At 47.6% G+C, this 21835-nt stretch overlaps 1 protein-coding gene across 1 annotated transcript; it reads left to right on the top strand.

The window, feature by feature from the left end:
- Window positions 1-17585: 17585 nt before the first annotated feature.
- Window positions 17586-21021, top strand: LOC120690069 (COBRA-like protein 3). The gene is made up of 6 exons (XM_039972586.1): window positions 17586-17746; window positions 18964-19043; window positions 19269-19725; window positions 19972-20125; window positions 20218-20498; window positions 20602-21021. The coding sequence occupies exons 1-6, from the start codon at window positions 17659-17661 to the stop codon at window positions 20847-20849; spliced, it is 1308 nt and encodes a 435-aa protein (XP_039828520.1). The 5' UTR covers window positions 17586-17658; the 3' UTR covers window positions 20850-21021.
- Window positions 21022-21835: the final 814 nt, after the last annotated feature.

Genomic DNA, 21835 nt, shown 5'->3' on the forward strand with positions numbered 1-21835 from the left:
CGAGTGCTTTATGTGACGTGTCCCTGTACCGCAAGCCGACCCTTATCGAACGGGGCACGGACGTCCACTTAAACCACCCGATAACAGCTCACTGAAGCAGCCACGGCTAGCGGCCTGGGCATGAGTAGCATGGCACGCTTCACCCCCTCCTCCCTGCGAAAGGGCGACGAGGGTCGTAACAAAAAGTCGAGGGTCCCCTGAACGCCTTCGCGTAGGCCAGGGCTCGGGGGCTCCTCATGCACCGCGGCTCAGGTTGCACCCTCGAATGAATTGGCTACCAACGATTGTGAAATCCCATGTGTTTAACGAACCTCCCGTGCTTACACGCGCCTATAGGATTGCTCAACAGAATCCCGGGCTGCTGTACCAGCATGAAAAACGCCGAGGCCGGCTGAAAGGAACGCCGAGGCCGGCTGAAAAGGAAGCTGGGCAGTCTCCCCAATCAATTAACCATGCAGAGCACCGTTTATAGCCCTAGGACGAGTGCAAGTACTCCTCCAAGGCCTTGGGGGGCTACACCCGCATTCGCGCTGACGTGCCCCCACGGAGGAAACTTCACACATTCGAGGATCGAAATCCTCCGCAAACCAGCTCGAACGCCCCCGCCGGGCAACTAAAATCCCCATGGTCGGCACCCGAGTCGCGCTCTCGAAGATTCAAGCCTCTGCAGGGCTGATGCTCATCCCTACAAAGGCTCGGGGGCTACTGTCGGGTACCATGATTAAGGGCACCCTAACCAAGGGACTAAATCACCCTTAAAATGCAAAAACACATGTTAGGCAATCGGGCCCACGAATGCCTACAGCCTCCCTCCGATCCGAAGGAAAGAAAAGGACTCAAAGAAGCCCAAATCGACGGCCCACGTACGCAGTGCGGCCCATCCGAACCCCCTCGAATCCACGGGACAATCTCCGTCTCGTTCGAGGGTTCCCCGCGGAGACCCTCGATAGCGCCCCGTATCTCTGCCTTGCTCGAGGGTAGTGAACCTACCCTCGAGAGAGCGGATCGACTCCGCCTCGCTCGAGGCCTCCCCTCGGCAGAAAGGACAAACGACCCGTCCGCCCACTTGCCTGCCGTACGGAAGCATTAAATGCCAGCAACTCCGCCGCAGCACCGGGGTCAGAAGGCGTCAGGCTGCCATTCCGCATAGCAACAGCGCCTGGAGTCCCATCCGCCAACTCCAGTCACTGCTCAGCCATCCCCGCCGCTGTGGGAACCTGCGACGCCCCGTGCGAACGTGCCCAGCACTGCTCCTACCACTGTGCTACCAACTCCCCATACTACCCCATGTACGTTCCCTGCTGCGGAACCCTCGATCGGCATGGGCAGACCCTCGAACGCGGCCCGAGCCTTGACCAGAGCAAGACCCCCGCGCGCAGGACCCTCGGAATGCCACCACGCCAAGTGCAGGGGACGGTACCCTCTACAGGAACCACTGTACCGCCCGCTGGACCTGCCAGGACACCGGCGTGATCTCCGCAAGATCAAGGACGACTCTTGGGACAACCGCCACGCCCGGCACCATGCTCTTCAGTGGCCCGCAGTGTACTTTCTACAGTAGTCACCCACTGCGCACCCCCGATTCGAGGAAGAACGACGACTTTAGATCTTCTCGTACATGTACTCCGCCCCTCCTTGTGTCTATAAAAGGGGGAGGCGGGTACCATCTTCTCGACGATCTCATCATTCGCACGGCTAAATTACATCCTCTAGCAGAGACTTGGGAGCTTCCCTCCCTCTCTCGCCTCGCTTGTACCCCCTACTACAGGCACCCCCGGTGCAAGATAGTATAGTGCACTTGCACACCCTTGCTGGACGTACGGCCCCGCGGCCGGAACCAGGATAAACCCCATGCGTTTCTGTGTTACCTCTTGCATCAACCATCTAGGATTGGGACACGCAGCATCTTTACTAGTTAGTGCCAGGCCCCCGAGTCAGGACACCGACAAAAATCCACTCATTCGCATGGCTAAATTACATCCTCTTAAAAAGCTATAACCTAATCATTCTAGACTACCCAGTGTATGCTAAAAGCAAACTGGATGTGTTGGTGATATGCCCAAGAGCCCATCATCACAATACGGTTTAAAAGCCCAAGAGGATATTGATCCAAGAGGGATTAGGGTTACTAATGGGCTTATGAGATAGAAGCCCATTAGTACGCCCTATATATACGAGGGAGTGGCTAGGGGGCAAAACCTGAGAGCTGCGCCACCTCCTAGCCGCCGCCCCTCCCTCTCTCTCTCGGCCGCCGCCCATGCCGTGCGTGCGGTGCTAGCACACCGACGCCCGGCGTTTCATCCCCGTACGTGTGGACTCCGTGGAGGCGCTGCTGCGACTGCTGCGCTGATCGGCTGCTGGGATCAAGTACGAGGAGCTCGGTTCGTGGGACGTGATCGACTACTTCCTCTACATCGACGCGCGACTTCTTCCGCTGCACTGCGCGTCTAGTGGTAACTATCTATGATCTTCTACTCGCAAGTATCTTGGGTATATGCGGTAGTGATGCTAGCGTAGCCTACCCGTTTACCTACAGTGGTACCAGAGCCATCTTGCGTAGTTTTTGGTCTGGATCATTTGCATATAGGTGATATGTTGTTGTAGTAGATTGGATCTATTACTTTTGCACGGTTTGATTAGATCAATTGATCATAAGGGGTTAAAACTGGAGCGAGTTGATTGCGCAGCATGTGACAAAAGATTAGTTTGTGTTCTTTCTCTATTATGCATACGACATGTCCCTACCGGCTGAAATCACCATCGGGACTAACTGTGTGCATAAGTCAGCAGATTGGACCAACAGATCGAGGTCATGTGTAGATGCAGTCTTCTCAAGTGCAAAGTTTGCACGGTCAATGTGATTGACCTAGTGAAAATTGAGGCATTATGAATGGCTCGGATTTGAGGTGATGCGATCACTCTGATGAGATTTTCATAGGGATTCCATAGATGCGATCTGTGTAATTCCGTGAGGTTTTCAGGGCGCTGCCCTGAGACCCGCGGGGGCCGTTGCTTTCTCGCTGTAGCGGCATCCTAAGCGCTACTTTAGTAGAACACGTCGTACGCCTAACTTGTTTTTGCAGGGTGTGATGTGAATGGTATGGCCTCAATGTCATGTGATGATGTATGTGATGATTTGTGCGGCCTGCGTGTCGCAAGTTAACACAACCGGGTTGAGGTTGCACCATTATTGTATAACGACCTGCGTGTCGACTTGTGATGTTTGAATCCTCATGTAATTATTTCACTAGCTATTAGATGTAGTAGCTTAGTATCTTTTCATGGAGGCTTCAATCATGATGGCGATGATGATCACCACAAGACAGGACGGATGGCAATGGAGGTCACCTTGGAGCCATGGCGATGGAGCCCATTGTGATGCAAGAGGCCATACTATTCACAATATAATATGATTATATGTCTGTGATGTTTATTTTCCTGTCATACTATTCTTTCATGTTTTTACATATGGTGGATGCTTTAATCATGATAGAATAGCTTCCCTCAGAAAATGTTGAGTTTTTGATGCCTTTTACCAATAGCTGCACCTATAAATTTTGATCGTTGTGTGGTAGGTTTACCAAAGTAGAGTACCCTCAGCTATCACTTTTGTATAGGGTGGATGTCGGACATTCACAAGTATAGTATTGGTTTACTCAGCAAAGCTATCAAAACAGTTTTGGGCTTTAAGGCATAGGGTTGGGGCCGGGGCATTGGATGCCACCCAACAAATAAGAGTCGCAAAGAGATGTGATTAGTAATTTGTTACTTACCTGTATCACTACTTTTCTAGCCGTGATGCTAAAGCTCACTAGAATTTTAGTGATTATGGATCTTGAACCACTATATGTCATTAGAGGGAAGATGACTTTGATATAGTAGGTTGTCTTTTGTTAAATCAGTTAATGAAAGTCTTTACATAAACTTAGTGCTGAAATCTTGCTTTACTTTAATGTTGTAGATCATGTCTGCCAGTAACAATTCCGCTTTCAATTTGCGTTCTGTTCTTGAGAAAGAAAAGTTGAATGGAACAAACTTTATTGATTGGTACCGCAACCTGAGAATTGTTCTCAGGCAAGAGAAAAAGGAGTATGTTCTTGAGCAGCCATATCCTGATGATCTCCCTGACAATGCAACTGCTGCTGATCGCAGAGCTTATGAGAAGCACTGCAATGACTCACTTGATGTCAGCTGTCTGATGCTCGCCACCATGTCCCCTGATCTGCAGAAGCAGTATGAGCATGCGGATGCTCATACCATGATCGAGGGGCTACGTGGGATGTTTCAGAACCAAGCCAGGACTGAGAGGTTCAATATCTCAAAGTCCTTGTTTGCGTGCAAGCTGGCAGAAGGTAGCCCAGTCAGTCCTCATGTGATCAAAATGATTAGTTACATTGAGACTTTGGACAGACTTGGTTCTGAACTTCACCAAGACTTGGCTACTAATGTTATTCTCCAGTCGCTCCCGGCGAGCTATGAGCCTTTTATCATGAACTTTCAGATGAATGGCTTGGATAAAACATTGAGTGAGGTGCATGGGATGCTAAAGACAGCAGAGGAGAGCATTAAGAAGAATCTCAATCATCTGATGATGATTCAGAAGGGGAACAAAAAGAGGAAGCGTTGGACGCCTCCTAATCCCAAAGGTAAAGGCAAGGAAAAGAGTTCCGGTGGTGAGTCCTCGGGCTCTAAGCTAAAGCCAGCACCTAAGGCTAAATCTGGCCCTACTTCTGAAGATGAATGCTTCCACTATCATGAAAAGGGACATTGGTCTAGGAACTGCAAGAAGTACTTGGAAGAAAAGAAGAAGAAGAAGGGAAGTGAGACTTCAACTTCAGGTATAAATGTTATAGAAATAAATATTGCATTATCTTCTAGTGAATCATGGGTATTTGATACTGGATCGATGTTTCACACTTGCAAATCGTTGCAGGGTCTAAGTGAGACTAGAAGATTTGCAAGAGGCGAGTTGGACGTTCGTGTCGGCAATGGCGCAAAGGTTGCGGTGTTAGCGGTCGGCACCTACCACTTGTCTCTACCCTCCGGATTAGTTTTGGAATTAAATAATTGTTATTGCATTCCTGCTTTGAGCAAGAACATTATTTCTTCTTCATGTTTGGAAGAAGTTGGTGATTTTAAGATTGTAATAGAGAACAAACGTTCTATCTTTTGCAATGGTATTTTTTATGCTCATTGTCCATTGGTGAATGGATTATATGTTCTTGATCTTGAGGATAAATCTGTCTGTAACATTAATACTAAGAGGCTTAGACCAAATGATTTGAATTCCACTTTTATTTGGCATTGTCGCTTAGGTCATATAAATGAGAAACGCATTGAACAACTCCATAAAGATGGATTGTTAAGCTCATTTGATTTTAAATCATTTGACACATGTGTCTTGTTTGCTTGGAAAGATGACCAAAGCGCCTTTCACTGGTCATAGTGAGAGGGCGAGTGACTTATTGGTACTTGTACATACCGATGTGTAACACCCTAATTTAAATTCAGCATTTATTACTAAATTTGATTGGCTTTATTTAATTTTCTAAGGTTTAATGTGTTAGATTTGCATTTAATCTAAATTTTTGTCCCTTAAGTAATTAAAATTTGTTTAGGTTTAAAAATTTATTGTGCATTCATGCTGGTGCATACTTTTAATTGAGTGTGGTTTGAATTCAAATTTTTATTTGAGTTCAAACTTTGTTTGAATTAGAAATAGAAAAGAAAAAGAATTAGAAAAGGAAGGAAACCCAAACCCAACCCTCAGCCCAGCTGGCCCAACCCACTTCCACGCGGGCCCAGCTGCTCCCTCTCTCTCCCTTGGCCCAACCTCACACCGGCCCACGCTCGCGCACCCCGCTTGCTCACAGCTCGGCTCCACCCCACGCACGGCCCGCTAGCGCCCCGCCTCTGACGCGCTCGGCCCGCTCCCCTCCTTCCACCTCGCGCGTCCGGCCCAAGCACCGCGACCCATCGCCGCGGCAACGCCGCGCTGCGCGTCACGCTGCCAGGCTGGCCCCACCGGCCAGATCCTTCCCCTCCGCGACGCGCCGCGGAACGGCCAGCCGCAGCGTCCGCCGTGATCCCTGCGGCCTTCCTACCCAGCCCCCATGCCGAAATCTTCAGCCCTTCTCTCTTTAAACGCCGCAGAACCCCTGCGCCCCTCCCATCCCTCCATCAGCGCCACTCCTACCCTAGCCGCCGCTGCCCTCCGAGCGGGGCAGAGTACCCCGCCGCCGGTAAGGGCTCCGCCCATAGAGTTCCTCGACGATGGCGTGACTCTGACCTCCCTGAACCTCCGTTCAATCTCGGAGCTATCTCCGCACCAGTCCGTGGATCCGGGGGCCGGAAACACCCTGCGTCTACTCCTCCACGAGCTTGGCCCCATCTCCGCCGCGCCGCCGTACCTCGACGCCAACGGACACGGCGCCGCATCTCCGCCTGATTCCAGCCACAGTGACCATCCACGCGCCCCCTTGTTTCCGTTACGCTAGACGTCGTAGCCCGCGGGCACCCTTGTTGCTAGTGCACAGCCACCGACGCTCCTCCGCCGCGCACGCCATGCGCCGCCGTGGCGAGAACCCCTGCAGCGCTCAATGGCCGCCCCGCGACCCTGGTTCGGGCTCGCGTTCACTCAGCTCGTGCACGTGCACATTTTGGCCATCGTTTCCCGCCACAGTCGGACTGCACGCCGCGCTCCGACGAGCCCTCGCCGTGCCGTTCCGCCACCGCTGTCGCACTCGCCATAGAAATGCCTCCCCGAGCCCAACTGATGCCTCGAGTGGATCACGGGTGAAGCACTGATGCGACCTGACCCAAAGCCCCGCTCTATTTGACCCCGGATGGCCGATTTCGACCATGTCCGGCGAAGCGCCGCCGCGCAGGCTCTGTCACGGCGACCCGCGCCGCCGCCGTCGGCCCCAACGCCCCTGCGCCGTCCGATCCGGGATCTGCGCTCCAGATTAGATCAGCCCACCGCGTCGCTCTCAATCGTCGGATCGAGATCCAGCGGCCCACGTTTGCGCGTACCGGTTCGGCCTGTCATTTTTGTTAAAGAGTCCCTGGACTCTTTGCTATTCAACCCGAGCTCCTGGCCAGTTCAAAAGAAATTAGATTTAGATCCTGTTTTTAGCGCAGAGCCCCCTGAGCTTCCTGGATTTTGAACCCGCCGTCCAACACTTGACTTTTTGCGTGTTAGCCCTGAGTCTATGGGTTAATTGCGTATAAGTCCCCGGTTTTTGCCCAGAAACCCCCTGGAACTCCAGTTTTCTTACAATTAGGTCCCTGGATCTTGTTTTTAGCCTAGATTTTGCGTTTTAGCTCCGATTTAGGTGTTCTTTATGTCCACGCGATCGTTGTAACGCGTAGAATAGTTTTAGCTTAGTTTTTCTTACTGTTTTTATGTATTGATGTACTGTTTCTTAGTTTTTGCTAGTGTTTGCTTGTATGTTTATTATTGTGCATTGTTTTGGCCATGTGTTCGTGAGTAGACGTTGATCCATCTGAGGAGCCCCAGTACCAGTACCCGGAGCAGCCATCTTCGGAGCAGTTTGAGCAGCAGCCAGAGTAGTACGAGGAAGGCAAGTATAACATGAACAACCCATCACCTTTAAATACATTTACATACTGCATTTTAATACTGTATGCCTATAAGGATTTCCTAGCCACTTTATATCCTTTATATATATCCTTTGGATTGCATTTTGGTTAGTTGTGCTAGGTTGCTGCGCTATAACACATTCTGGTCCTTTTTAATTAAATTGATTAATGGTTTACTTGAACTTAATTCTGAGAGTGACCCTCTGTGTGGATGAGTGGCTCACGTCTCGTTAAAAGATGGTTTTTGTAGAAACATGGTTTAGGGGGCCAGCACGGTGCTTAGTGCTTGGTTGGCCACTCTCCATAAGGACCGGTTCATAGAGCGACAACCTGGGACAATAGCGCTACCACAAGGCTAGAATGGGATAGACTTGGCTTACTAATTAGGTCTTTTTGGTTTGGAGTAACTTACCTGCGGGGCAAGAGTAGTAAGCTTCAATGGTCCCTGCTCCTCCGGCTTGGTCTGTGCTTGGATTGCGCTCCTGTGCTTGTACCCCCGGAGGTGGGCCCCATCGTCGCTGACCTAACTCTCGCGGTTACGCCTTACCAACGAGATTCTTTGTAACGGCCTCGTAGTGAGTCGCTAGTCATCTCACCTAAGGAAGTGTGATGAACCTCTAGCGTAGCTCATGACTTGGGGGTAAAGATGTGCAACCTCTGCAGAGTGTAAAACTGGTATACTAGCCATGCTCACGGTTATGAGCGGCACAGATCCTCCTTTTGATTAGTGGGGTTAGCCCCTTCCGACGAGGGGGTGCCTCTCGGGGTTACCCTGGTGGCTTGGTTTTGGTTTGGTTCTCAGTAGTAACATGTTTAATCTTGATTAATTACTATGTAACTGGGTTAATGGTAATTCATCAACTCGTAGTAAATAGCTTTAATAAAATTTTGCCAAGACTTAAAAGCTAATGCAGTTGAGTCAGCCAACCCTAAAGCCTCATAGTTTGCGTTATACTTGTTGAGTACAAGTTGTGTACTCACTCTTGCCTCTTCTCTACTTTTTTCTCTTGGCTACGCTACTGCTGCTCAGTTCCTGCCGACACGAGGGAGTTCGTTCAGCGCTACCAGGACTACGAGGACTTCTAGGTGTTCGTCTCCCAGTCGACGTCCCTGTGGCGCCCTGCTTCAGCTTCGGAGAGTTTTTATCGTATTTGTACTTCGCTTCCGCTGTATCAGACATCTTTGTCATTAATGTAACAAATAATATTCGTATTTCGATTTATTATGTCTTATTCGTGATATGTGCTGTGATATACTGTTCATTCTGTTGTATATACGTGTGACTTGATCCTGGCACGTATATGATTTCTCGGTTTATGTTCTTTTATAAACCGGGTGTTACACGATGTATGTGGACCAATGAGCTCAATAGCCAGAGGTGGTTTTCAGTACTTCATTACTTTCACTGATGACTTTAGTAGATATGGCTATATCTACTTAATGAGGCACAAGTCTGAATCGTTTGAAAAGTTCAAAGAATTTCAGAATGAAGTACAAAATCAATTAGGCAAGACAATTAAATTTCTGCGATCTGATCGTGGAGGAGAATATTTGAGCCTTGAATTTGGTGATCATTTGAAGCAATGTGAAATTATTCCGCAGCTAACTCCGCCCGGAACACCTCAATGGAATGGGGTATCCGAACGGAGGAACCGAACCTTGTTGGACATGGTTAGGTCCATGATGAGCCAAGCTGATCTTCCATTGTCATTTTGGGGTTACGCTCTTGAAACTGCTGCGTTCACACTGAATAGGGTTCTAAGTAAGTCTGTTGAGAAGACACCATATGAGATATGGACTGGGAAGCGTCCCGGATTATCTTTTCTCAAAGTTTGGGGATGTGAGGCTTATGTCAAACGTTTGATGTCAGATAAGCTCACTCCAAAGTCAGACAAATGTTTCTTTGTGGGGTATCCTAGGGAAACCAAAGGATATTATTTTTACAATAAGGCAGAAGTCAAAGTGTTTGTCGCTCGCAATGGTGTTTTCTTAGAAAAGGAGTTTCTCTCAAAAGGATTTAGTGGGAGCAAGGTGCAACTTGAAGAAATTCAGGAAACACCCGAAACTGTTTCAGCAACCACTGAACATCCACGGGATGTGCAAGATGTTGCACAACCCGTAGTTGAGGCACCAGCCCCACGAAGGTCTATAAGGGCACGTCGCGCTACTGACAAGCTCAACCTCCTTATTACGGAGGAGCGCCACGTATTATTGATGGAAAATGATGAGCCCTTGACCTACAAAGAAGCAATGATGGGACCCGACTCCGACAAATGGCTTGAAGCCATGGAATCCGAGTTAAAATCCATGCATGATAATCAAGTTTGGAACTTGGTCGATCAGATTGACAGTGTAAGACCTGTCGACTGTAAGTGGATTTTTAAGAAAAAAATTAGACATGGATGGAAATGTTCACATCTATAAGGCACGATTGGTGGCGAAAGGTTTCCGACAAATTCAAGGTGTTGACTATGAGGAAACCTTTTCGCCCGTCGCAATGCTAAAGTCTGTTCGGATTCTCCTAGCAATTGCCGCATATTATGACTATGAGATATGGCAAATGGATGTCAAAACCGCTTTCCTTAATGGACATCTAAGTGAGGATGTGTATATGACTCAGCCTGAAGGTTTTGTCGATCCTAAAAATGCTGGGAAAATATGTAAGCTTCAGATGTCCATCTATGGATTGAAGCAAGCATCTCGGAGTTGGAATATTCGTTTTGATGAAGTAGTCAAAGGGTTTGGCTTCATCAAGAATGAAGATGAGCCTTGTGTTTACAAAAAGGCTAGTGGGAGCGCACTTGTGTTTCTGGTCCTATATGTGGATGACATATTACTGATCGGAAATGATATTCCAATGCTTGAAGCCGTTAAAACCTCATTGAAAAAGAGTTTTTCGATGAAGGATTTAGGAGAGGCGGCTTATATTCTGGGTATTAGGATCTATAGAGATAGATCAAAAAGGCTAATTGGATTAAGCCAAGACACGTACATTGACAAGATATTGAATCGGTTCAATATGCAAGATTCCAAGAAAGGTTTCTTGCCAATGTCACATGGCATTACTCTAAGCAAGAGTCAGTGTGCTACGACACCTGATGAGCAAAAGAGGATGAGTACGATTCCTTATGCTTCAGCCATAGGGTCGATCATGTATGCTATGCTTTGCACGCGCCCAGATGTTTCCTTTGCTCTAAGTGTTACGAGCAGGTATCAGTCAGATTTCGGTGAACCTCACTGGACAATTGTAAAGAGTATCCTTAAGTACTTGAGAAGAACTAAGGATATGTTCCTAATATTTGGAGGCGAAGATGAGCTCCTTGTAAAGGGTTACACCGATGCTAGTTTTCAAACAGACAAAGATGACTCCAAATCGCAATCCGGTTTTGTTTTCTGCCTCAATGGTGGGGCAGTGAGCTGGAAGAGTTCCAAGCAAGATACGGTGGCTGATTCGACGACAGAGGCCGAGTATATTGCAGCTTCCGAAGCTGCAAAAGAAGCTGTTTGGATCAGAAAGTTTGTTTCTGACTTGGGTGTTGTTCCTAGTGCGTCCAGTCCAGTGGACCTCTATTGTGATAATAGTGGTGCCGTTGCACTAGCAAAGGAGCCTAGAACAACTAAGAAGTCCAGACATATACTGCGGAAGTATCACCTCATCCGTAACTTTGTTGAGAGAGGTGATGTGAAGGTTTGCAAGGTGCACACGGATTCAAACGTTGCTGATCCGTTAACGAAGCCTCTCCCACAACCAAAGCATGAGGCGCACATGAGATCTATGGGTATTAGATACTTACATCAGTGATTCTAGTGTGCGTGGGAGATTTTTGTGTCATGAGTATGTTTATGTAATGATAAATAATTATTATTTGTTTCATGAATGATTATTTTTACATTGATTATCAAGTATGTGACTTGTTTGTGAAACTCTTTGTTGACAATGATATGGTTCTAAATTATCCCTAGTTTATGTCGTTGTGTGGGACAACAACGACGTTGAGATTAGCACATGCATTAATTGATGATCATGTTTCACGGATCATGGATATGGAGATATCGGATTAATGATGTGGACACATGTTGGTGAACATGGTGTTGGATTGACCCACTCTAAGACAATGTTGGGATTGTTATTTTGTATGTGCCATCAGTTGTTCTTGAGTGTTATACCTACTGGATCCTTAGACCTGAGATCGCCGTTGTTTCTCACTGTGTGTAGTGGTGCATTTTGGGGCTGCTAAACGCTACTCCGTGACTGGGTAGTTACAAAAGTAGCTTACAGGTGTGTCATGAAACATGGAATGGGATGTGAGCGGATCAAGATGGAATTTGCCCCTCCTAGATAACGGGAGAGATATCTCTGGGCCCCTCGAGATAGTTGGATTTGAAAGTGCATGGCCATGCCAAAGTGATTAAAGAGTTAATCATGATGACTAAAGGTTAGTTATGAATAGAATCCACTATTAGATCGAGAGAATGGTCGAGCTATCACAAAGGTGGCACGCATCTCGCTTTGAGCTTGACTGGTATCGTGTGGCAAAGGGATCGGTGTATGAGTATATCTATGGTTCGGCCGATATGATCTTTATGTGTATTTGTGAGTCACTATGCCCTGCTAGGTGCCGCTATTGACTTGTGATTCGGAAATGATTTCCGATCACGACCACCTACACATGAACCTAACGGGTCACACACTTAAGGGGTTTGGAATGTTGGAAAGCTTGCCTGTATGATTGTCTCTAGTGCAAGTGGGAGATTGTTGGTGATATGCCCAAGAGCCCATCATCACAATACGGTTTAAAGGCCCAAGAGGATATTGATCCAAGAGGGATTAGGGTTACTAATGGGCCTATGAGATAGAAGCTCATTAGTACGCTCTATATATACGAGGGAGTGGCTAGGGGGGCAAAACCTGATAGCTGCACCACCTCCTAGCCGCCGCCCCTCCCTCTCTCTCTCGGCCGCCGCCCATGCCGTGTGTGCGGTGCTAGCACACCGACGCCCGGCGTTTCATTCCCGTACGTGTGGACTCCGTGGAGGCGCTGCTGCGACTGCTGCGCTGATCGGCTGCTGGGATCAAGTACGAGGAGCTCGGTTCGTGGGACGTGATCGACTACTTCCTCTACATCGACGCGCGACTTCTTCCGCTGCACTGCGCGTCTAGTGGTAACGATCTATGATCTTCTACTCGCAAGTATCTTGGGTATATGCGGTAGTGATGCTAGCGTAGCCTACCCGTTTACCTACATGATGTTGACCCATTCAGGACAAATTCTTGTGCTAACTTTCTTTTGTTTGTGGCATCATTTTGTATCTCCCCCTTCAAGTGTTCATCATGCAAATTTTTCCCAAGATGGAAATATTTCTAGGCCATCCTGTATGCTTCTAATCAGTACTTGATCCGTTCCAAACTGTAGGTCATTTTGGCATCTCTAGAAACATTGTATTTGCAATGTATCAAGACATAGCGTGTATTTAGGTGCATAGCATATTGAATGTATCTGCAAAAGCTAAAGTGGCCTACAATTTGGAAAGGACAGAGTAAAACACTAAAACAGCAACACAGTACAACATCTCAGATAGATAATTAGATGGAGCCGAAAGACAACATACCGGGTGCAGGGGCTCTCTCTGTTGCTAGCTAAGGCACAAAGGTACACTAGTGACTGGTCCTAATGAGGTCCAAACTACTGGAGCTAATCAACACTAAAATAAGAAGAGTGGATGGTTCCTCTGAAAACAGAACCAGCTGGACCATTTGTATATCCACAGTGGAGTTTCGAATTTTCCTCAACCACTTCTAGTTCTGGAATGATGGCCATAGCTGAGATGACGCAGAGAATTCCCAGTCTTACCCGCCGGCCTTGGAGGCCGCCGTGCTCTGTAGATCCATCCTCTCCTGCTCGCCCACAAGTCCCAGACACAAAGTAGTCAGCAACAGAAGAGGTGAATTCGGTGCTCATGTAGATGCAAAGTACTACCCAGTCAAAAGCGAGTGCCAGGCCCTCCCTGCAGGCAATCACTTCCGCCACTTCCGGAGAGGAGACCCCTGCCATCACTAGGGCCGATGCGCCACAGAAGTTGCCATGCATCTTCGCTACTTGTCACTGCCGCCACAGCGGCTAAATTTGAGTTCTTTGACAGTGCGACATCTACATTGATTTTTCATCATCTCCCTCGGGGGAGGGATCCATCGCACAACCGGGGTTTGAATTCCCGCTGACCTCGACGTCTTCGGCTTCTCCATCTTCAGGTCTGATATGAAACGCTCAATGAAAGCGTGAGTCAACAAAGGACTCTGAAACATATTCTCATGGAGCACTTTTCTTCTGGCATACCAGATAGCCCACAGAGTCACCACCAATCTTAACACCCCCAATGCTGAAACTGCGGGTGACCGTAAGTTTGGAAACTTACGGTCAACCCGTTCCGTCCGCCCCTGTCCATACCATGAGTCCGGATCCCCCCTCTCCTCTTCACTTTCTCTTTCCCCCTCCCCATTATGGATCCTCGGCAGATCCCCTCCTCGGCGGATCTCGGGCTCTCCTCTGGCAGATCTCGGCGGCGCGCTCGAGTTGCTGTGGGGGGCGGCGACCGGGGCAGCGGCGGGGGCCGCTTCCCTTTCCCCGTTCTCCTTCCCCCTCCTCCTCTTTCTCTTCCTCGGCGGATCTCGGCCGGCGAGCTCGAGCGGCTACGGGGGCGGCGACCGGCGCGGCGGCGGCGGGGTGGCGCGGTGCCGGTGGGAAGACGAGTAGCGCGGCCTCCCCGCACCCACATCTCGGGTATTTTTTTTCTTTTTTTATTTAATTTTTTACCTGAGATTTTTTATTTTTTGGATGTAAAATTTTTTTGTCTTCAAATTTTTAAATTATTTTTCGTACAATTTTCTCAAATTTTTTTCAAAGTTTTTCCTCCCCACTATTTTCCCTTGAAAAAAAGTTTCTGCTCTCCAGTTTTTTTTGTTGATTTTTTCTTGAAAAAATTTTCTGCTCGCCAAAATGTTTTTAAATTTTTTAAATTTTTTTTTTATCACAAAGCGATAAAATATTTACTAAAAATGGCAAAAAGTGCACGGTCTGAAAATCGACCGTAACGAATCAATCTTTAGGGTCGACCGTAAAGTAGCGTGACCCCTCATCACCTCTTCATATTTTAGCCCTGCGATAGCCTCATGAATCCATCCCCGAGCATCAGTATGTTGGGCTTGTGCAACAAAATTCAGGAGCTCCTCACCTTGCAACACCCAAACACACCGTGCAAAGTTGCACTCTAGCAGGGAATGCCTCCACGAGTCAGGTTGGCTGCATACAGTACAGTTGCTATTCTGCGCCATGTGTCTGTTGTATCGGACATCTCCCGTCGGGATCGACTGCCGTGCAAGCCTCCAAAGAAAAAATCGCAGCTGGATGGGCCCTTGATACTCCACAGGTCCGCCCATTCCTTTTGATCCGCATCAATGTCTGATCTCCCGGCATTGTGTTCGATCCAGCCCGACCTCCGCTCCCGGGTATGAACCAGCATCCTATAGGCTGATCGAACTAAGAATACGCCTGATTTCTCATAGTGCCATGCCCAGAAGTCAGGCTGCCCACTCAACGGCAACGATATGTTCTCAATCTGCTCCCAGTCCATGGGCAAGAAGTGTTGTTTCAGCTGTTCCACGTTCCACGTCCTCTGAATCGGATCAATCAGCTCACATACTCATGCCGGAGGCGCGCTGCTGAGGCAGGTGATCGGCCTCAACATAGCATCCCTCGGTATCCAGTTAGTATGCCAAATTTCAATTTCCTCTCCGGACCCGATCGTCCTGATAATTCCCTGCTTTAAGACCCCCTTCCCGTCGATGACAGCCCTCCAGATCCGGGACGGGGACGCCCCCAGTTCAGCAGACAAGAAATCCGTCTCTGGGAAGTAGACTGCTTTCAGCACTCGTGCGCTGAGTGTTTGCGCCGGTTGGGCCGCGCGCTGAAGGACGGGAGGCGACCGTATCCGTTCGTGGGCTTTACCGGAGCGCGTCCATTAGGATGTTGGGCCGCAAATGTTTAAATGTTTAAGGCGGACCCGCTAGGGACTCCAAGTTTATACCCCCATCACTACTACTAGTGAATGATAGTAGTTAAGATCAAGGAGATAGACAGTCGTGACAGAATGAGAGTTGTGCTCTTGCCATGCGAACACATCACTGACAAAGAAAGATGTAAACAAAAGAAGGCATCACTGCACTAGCAGCAGAGAAGCAAATAGCATGTGATAAGAAAGATTTAAATTTTTGAATAATAATTAGATAAAAAATACAAGATATATTTAGAATATCAGTACTAGCCGCGCAAATGCGCGGGTGACCTCACTAGTTTCACTTATAAGAACATTGCAAGCTCACAAGGCTCTATCCCACTATTTGACTTTGTAGTACTTCACTTATAAAAAAACTGTGCTAAAAAAACAACTATATATCATGCATGGTTTGTTTATATACCCGTTTATCTCGAACATCTCAGAATACTCAATGCAAGTTTTGCAGCAATTCAGAGCTTTTTTGTACCTCCTTTCTCAACATGCCGATACTCCACGCACCACGATCCCCCAGACGCGCCATCCCATGTGAGGCACAACATGGGTTGCCGCCACCGCCATGGGTTGTTGGCACCTCCGATCCAGTGAACGGTCTACGCTGGCGGGCGCTTTGTTGACGGATCGAGGCGTCGGTCGTGCCGTTCCGAGCTTCAAATTGCGGGGGCGCATCGCTGGCGGGCAGAGGCGCTGTCGTCCTGCTCGCGCATGTGTGGGATTAGATTAGGCGCTCTGATCGCTCGCTCACGGGTCATCAGCTGCCATCGCCCTCGTGCCATTGTTTAACCGAGCTCTCAGATGCTGAAGATTTTATTGGCCTCGATTGATCGCTAGGCCGCGGCTGGTGACTGGGTGCGGGACGAGCTTCGTTTCGGATCGCCATGACTGATCGATCGATGTGCGAAAACTAGCTAGCTCTGCAGTCTGCAGTCAATGTTAAATAATTAGTCAATTTTTGGTATATTTTAATTTCAAATGTTATTATCACTTTCATGTCATAAATGAGTGATATTGTGCTGAGAAAATATGTGTTCGTGTTCATGTTATTCTCACTAATAAACATGAAGAAAATAATAAATTAGAATTAGTTCAGAGTGTACCCAAGGCGGGACCAGTGCATCATTTCCATAACTGGACATTGTGTCGGTCAGGGCTGTTCGATGTAGGCGAACTTAATCATTCCAGTGCAGATGGCCGTCGGGAAGTAGTTGAGACGATTTTGATGTTCACTTGGGGAACACAGGTACGACCACCGGGATGTAGAGGACGTAGACGTTCGGTCATTAGTAAGTAGAGGACGTAGACGTTCGGCCACCAGAAAATAGAGGACGTAGATGTTCGGGGAACGAGTAGTCACGTCAAGACGCTCCCCAAAAATTTAATTGCCCCGCTATTCTGAGCAAGATCTCAGCGTCGCAGAGCTTCCGGAGGCCTGCTCTCACCAAAACTGTGTGCGCAGTGCTAGCTATGTAAATGCAGAAATCAACTGAGGGATAAGGGAGAGGTCTCATAAGCAGGAGTAACTGAGAGCTTGAAAGTGTTGCATTGGAATGAGAGAGAGCTGATGTCCTTTTATAATTGATCCTAGAAGAGGGGGATGAACTTGGACACCTCTAGATGTAACAATGACCATCAATTTACACCATTAACCAATCATCAATCCACTATTTTAATTACTATTTACAACCCGGCCAGTACTCTCCTCAATTACCAATATGGTATTACCATCTTCATGACTCCAGCATTAGTAGTCAGTTTAAATTTTTTCCCACTGAATTATTGGACTAAAAAGCTCTTATATTTCAACAGTCAATGGCGTACGCGTGACCCAGGGGCAATTATGGGTGAGCTTTGGTGAGGTCAACTCAAGGGCATTGACTGATGTGCTATAAACTGAGCCGACCTCCTGCCCTCCTCCACATTCTCGCCGGCTACCCTGCGGCCGAGCTCGCAGCTGTCGGGAGCGAGACCGGCGGGGGGGAAGGAAGAATGGCGCCGCGCGGCAGACAGGTCACTTGTTACGGCGCCGCCGTGCTGCTCGCCGCGGCGCTGCTGCTCTCCGCACCGGACGCCACAGGTTCGACTCGTTCCCTCCCCCCTCCCCCCTCACTCTCGTGTCTCGTCCTGCTTGAACCGCGAGAAGGGCAGGTTGACCGGCGGGGTCGAATGGCACGAGGCGCGCGGGGGAGCGGCGGCGCGATGGCCAACGGCCGGTCGCCGTTTGGAGTAGGAGTACGTACGGTTAGCTGGCCAATGCGGATTAGGAATCGAAATCACGTTTGCTGCAACCCACGCAGTTGCCGTCCCAGACTAACCAGTGCGGCAGTGCCGCTGACTGCTGAAAAATCTTGCTGCGAGCTGCTCCATGCCGAGCTCCTTGCCTCCTTGATGCTATATCTGTTCCTAGAACTTGGAATTCGGGTACATAGTTCGTTGCTGTCAAGAGTCCCACACCAGGTTTTTTTCTTCACACTATACTAGTAACAATTTTTGGCCACTGACAATACAAACGTTGGCGGCATAAAGGGCTAGATAGATTCGTTTGGTTTTGTAAGTCGTTGTCACACCGAATGTTCGGATATAAATTCGAATTTTCAGATGTCAACATAATATAAAAATAAATGCATAAGTTGCAAGGTTAGCTCTAGACGAATATATTAAGTATAATTAATACATAATTAGTGAATGGTTACTGTAGTAATTAGTGGTCAAATTATGGACTAATTATGCTTAATAGATTCGTCTCGTGATTAAGTCACGACTTATGAAATCAGATTTGTAACAAGTCTATGTCTAATGCTTCTAATTAGTGTTTAAACATGCGATGTGACGGGACAAGTGAGTTAAACTTAAAAAAGCAAACACAAAGTTGCAGGCTGTGGTTGGTTGCACTTAATTATTTAATGGTTTATTCAACATGGTTTGGATGACGATTCTTGAGGAATACTCCTTACTTGTGACTAGACCTGCCACTCAAGATCCAAGTTGACTATATTATATGCCACACTGTTACTAAATGCCACTATGTTGATGGCATGTGGTCCCACGTGTCATTGACATAAATAAATGACATCTGTCATCAATTCAGCATCAGATCAATTCCAGTCACGGCTGCAATCCAAATACCATTCGCTCACAGAGATTTGCTCTTGTCTTTGAATTAGCCATGACCAAACATTTATTGGCTCAACTTGGTGCTCAAACCGAATGCATTTGTGCCATTTTCATTTATTTATGCTTCAGAACTTGGAACCTGTCATTGATGGGGACGGACCCTCTTTGTTTTCTCTGCAGAGGCTTATGATTCCTTGGATCCAAACGGCAACATCACTATAAAATGGGACGTTATGCATTGGACTCCTGATGGATATGTTGTAAGTACCATTCCCGTACCGACAGTTGTCGTATGTCTTCCATTATCTTCAAGTTCAACCTAGCAATAATAGGCTGATCTGATCTATTGAATATAGGCAGATTTGATTCGCACACAATACAAATTGTGCAGTAGCACCGCTAATGGATCAGTTCAAAACATGCGGTAGATCAGAAGAATAGCATATCTAGCTAGCTCATCATTTCCAACAAAATGTCTCGTGCAGGCTGTTGTCACAATGTACAATTACCAACAATTCCGGCACATTGGAGCACCTGGGTGGCAGCTGGGGTGGACATGGGCAAAGCAGGAGGTCATCTGGTCCATGGCTGGGGCTCAGGCCACCAAGCAGGGTGACTGCTCACGTTTCAAGGGCAACATTCCCCACAGCTGCAAGAAAGATCCCGTGGTCGTTGATTTACTTCCAGACACCCCGTACAACATGCAGATCGCCAACTGCTGCAAAGCAGGAGTGATAAGTACGTTTACTCAGGACCCGGCAAATGCTGCCTCCTCCTTCCAGCTCAGTATAGGTCTTGCTGGGACTACCACTAAGGACGTTAAGCTGCCAAAGAACTTCACTCTTAGGACTCCAGGTCCCGGGTACACCTGTGGGCGTGCAATTGTTGGCAAGCCTAGTGTGTTTTTCACCCCGGATGGGCGCAGGGCAACCCGGGCTTTTAGTAAGTTGTCTTTCTGTCCCAACTTCACATTTTGTTTGCGATCAGATGTTGGTTTGTATTTGTTGACGATAAATGTTTGTGTACCTTAAGTTTTTCTCTGCAGCAGATAATGTATTAAAATCGAAAGAATGATTCGAGTTGAAGGGTTCGACAGGATATGTTGCTTTGTCTATTGTTTATTGCAGGGAGGAGCTTAATTAATTACTTGATGGGTTTTAACAAAGACATTCTCTGTATGTTGTGCAGTGACATGGAAGGTGACTTGCACTTACTCTCAATTCCTCGCTCAGAAGACTCCATCCTGCTGTGTATCTCTATCATTGTTCTACAACGACACCACTGTGTCCTGCGCTACATGCTCTTGTGGCTGCCGAAACCCAAACGGGACAAACTGTGTGAAGTGAGCTGACTTACTCTTAATACTCTGCTCTGTTAATAAGATCATCCTATTCTTTCATGTACAAAGGTTCTAATAGTTGGTGCATTTCGCAGTAAGGGGTCACCTCATCTAGGATCTGCAATTGACGGCCCTGGCAAGTGGACTGGCCAGCCTCTCGTCGAGTGCACTTCCCACATGTGCCCCGTAAGAATCAACTGGCTTGTGAAGCAGAACTACAAGGACTACTGGAGAGTGCAGATCACCATCACAAACTTCAACTTCCGCATGAACTACACGGAGTGGAACTTAGTCGTCCTGCATCCAAACTTTGACAACATCACTCAGCTGTTCGGCCTCAACTACAAACCACTAACCCCATACGGTCCCAGCATAAGTAAGTAAACCTTTTTCCCTTTTACAAAAATAGAATTAAAGAATGAACATTCTTCCCTCCATCTGTGTGGTGTATTTTGAACTATTTTTTGGATCCGTTTCAGATGATACAGCAATGTTCTGGGGCGTAAAACCCGGCAACGATGTGCTGATGCAAGCCGGTAGTAAGCTTGGGAGCGTGCAGGGAGAGCTGCTTCTCCGTAAGGACTCCCAGACTTTCACCTTCGAAAAGGAATGGGTCTTCCCTCGCCGGGTGTACTTCAATGGTGATAACTGTGTCCTGCCATCTCCTGAATCTTATCCGTCATTTGCCGAGAATGCAAGCCCTGTAACGAAAGAATCGTCCGGGTGATCATTGTTGATTCCCAGTTTCGCCACAGTATAAATTTTACTGGCAGGTTTGAAGAGCCAATTTTAGTAACCAATAGATCGTCTGTACGTAGGCAATGGGACCTACTGCTGGTAGCAGGAGTTTATGTTTTATGTAGTGGCTTGAATAAGTGATGAGTTTGTGATTCAGATCATTCGTTAAACTTTCTCGGTTTTTGGGTTTGGGCCGATGGCGTCAACGCGAGTCCGCCCGTCCGGCCTGAGGAGGGCGGCTCTCTTTCTTAGGCCCAAAGGTAAACAAGCCGCGTGACCGTTATTGGGCTCTGTTGCCAAGCCCGAACGCTAGCTCCTCTGAAAAAGGTAACAACCACTGGTTAGCAAACTTATGGGTTTTGGTAAAGTTAATGCTACTGCTAACCTTGCTTGGGGGCAACACCTAAATGAAAACTTACGTGTAATACTCAAGGCTTCTGCCCTGAAGTGCCTTGCGAACCCGTCATGCTGTGCGAGTGCACGCAGGCCCGGTCCTCAGATTTCAGGGGCCCGGAGCTGAGATTTATACCAGATGCCCTTTAATAATAATAATAATAATAATAATAATAATAATAATAATAATAATAATAATAATAATAATAATAATAAGTATGAGTCCGCCCTAGGTGAATTCTCGGGCTGGCTTCGCCACTAGAAGCAGAACTCACAGATACCACCACTGTTGAGGCTCAATGATTTCGTAAGCTCCTTATGGACTTGCCGATAGTTGAAAAATCGATACCGGCAATTCTAATAAAATGTGACAATCAAACAATGATTGTTAAGGTGAACAGTTCAAAGAATAACATGAAGTCATCAAGACATGTGAAAATGCGGTTGAAATCTGTCAGAAAATTGAGAAACTCCGGAGTAATAGCCTTGGATTATGTTCAGACGGCTAAAAATCTGACAGATCAGTTTACAAAGGGTCTTTCACGGAATGTGATAGACAATGGATCTATGGAATTGGGCTTG

Source organism: Panicum virgatum, chromosome 9N, assembly GCF_016808335.1.
Source record: "Panicum virgatum strain AP13 chromosome 9N, P.virgatum_v5, whole genome shotgun sequence".
NCBI lineage: Eukaryota > Viridiplantae > Streptophyta > Magnoliopsida > Poales > Poaceae > Panicum > Panicum virgatum.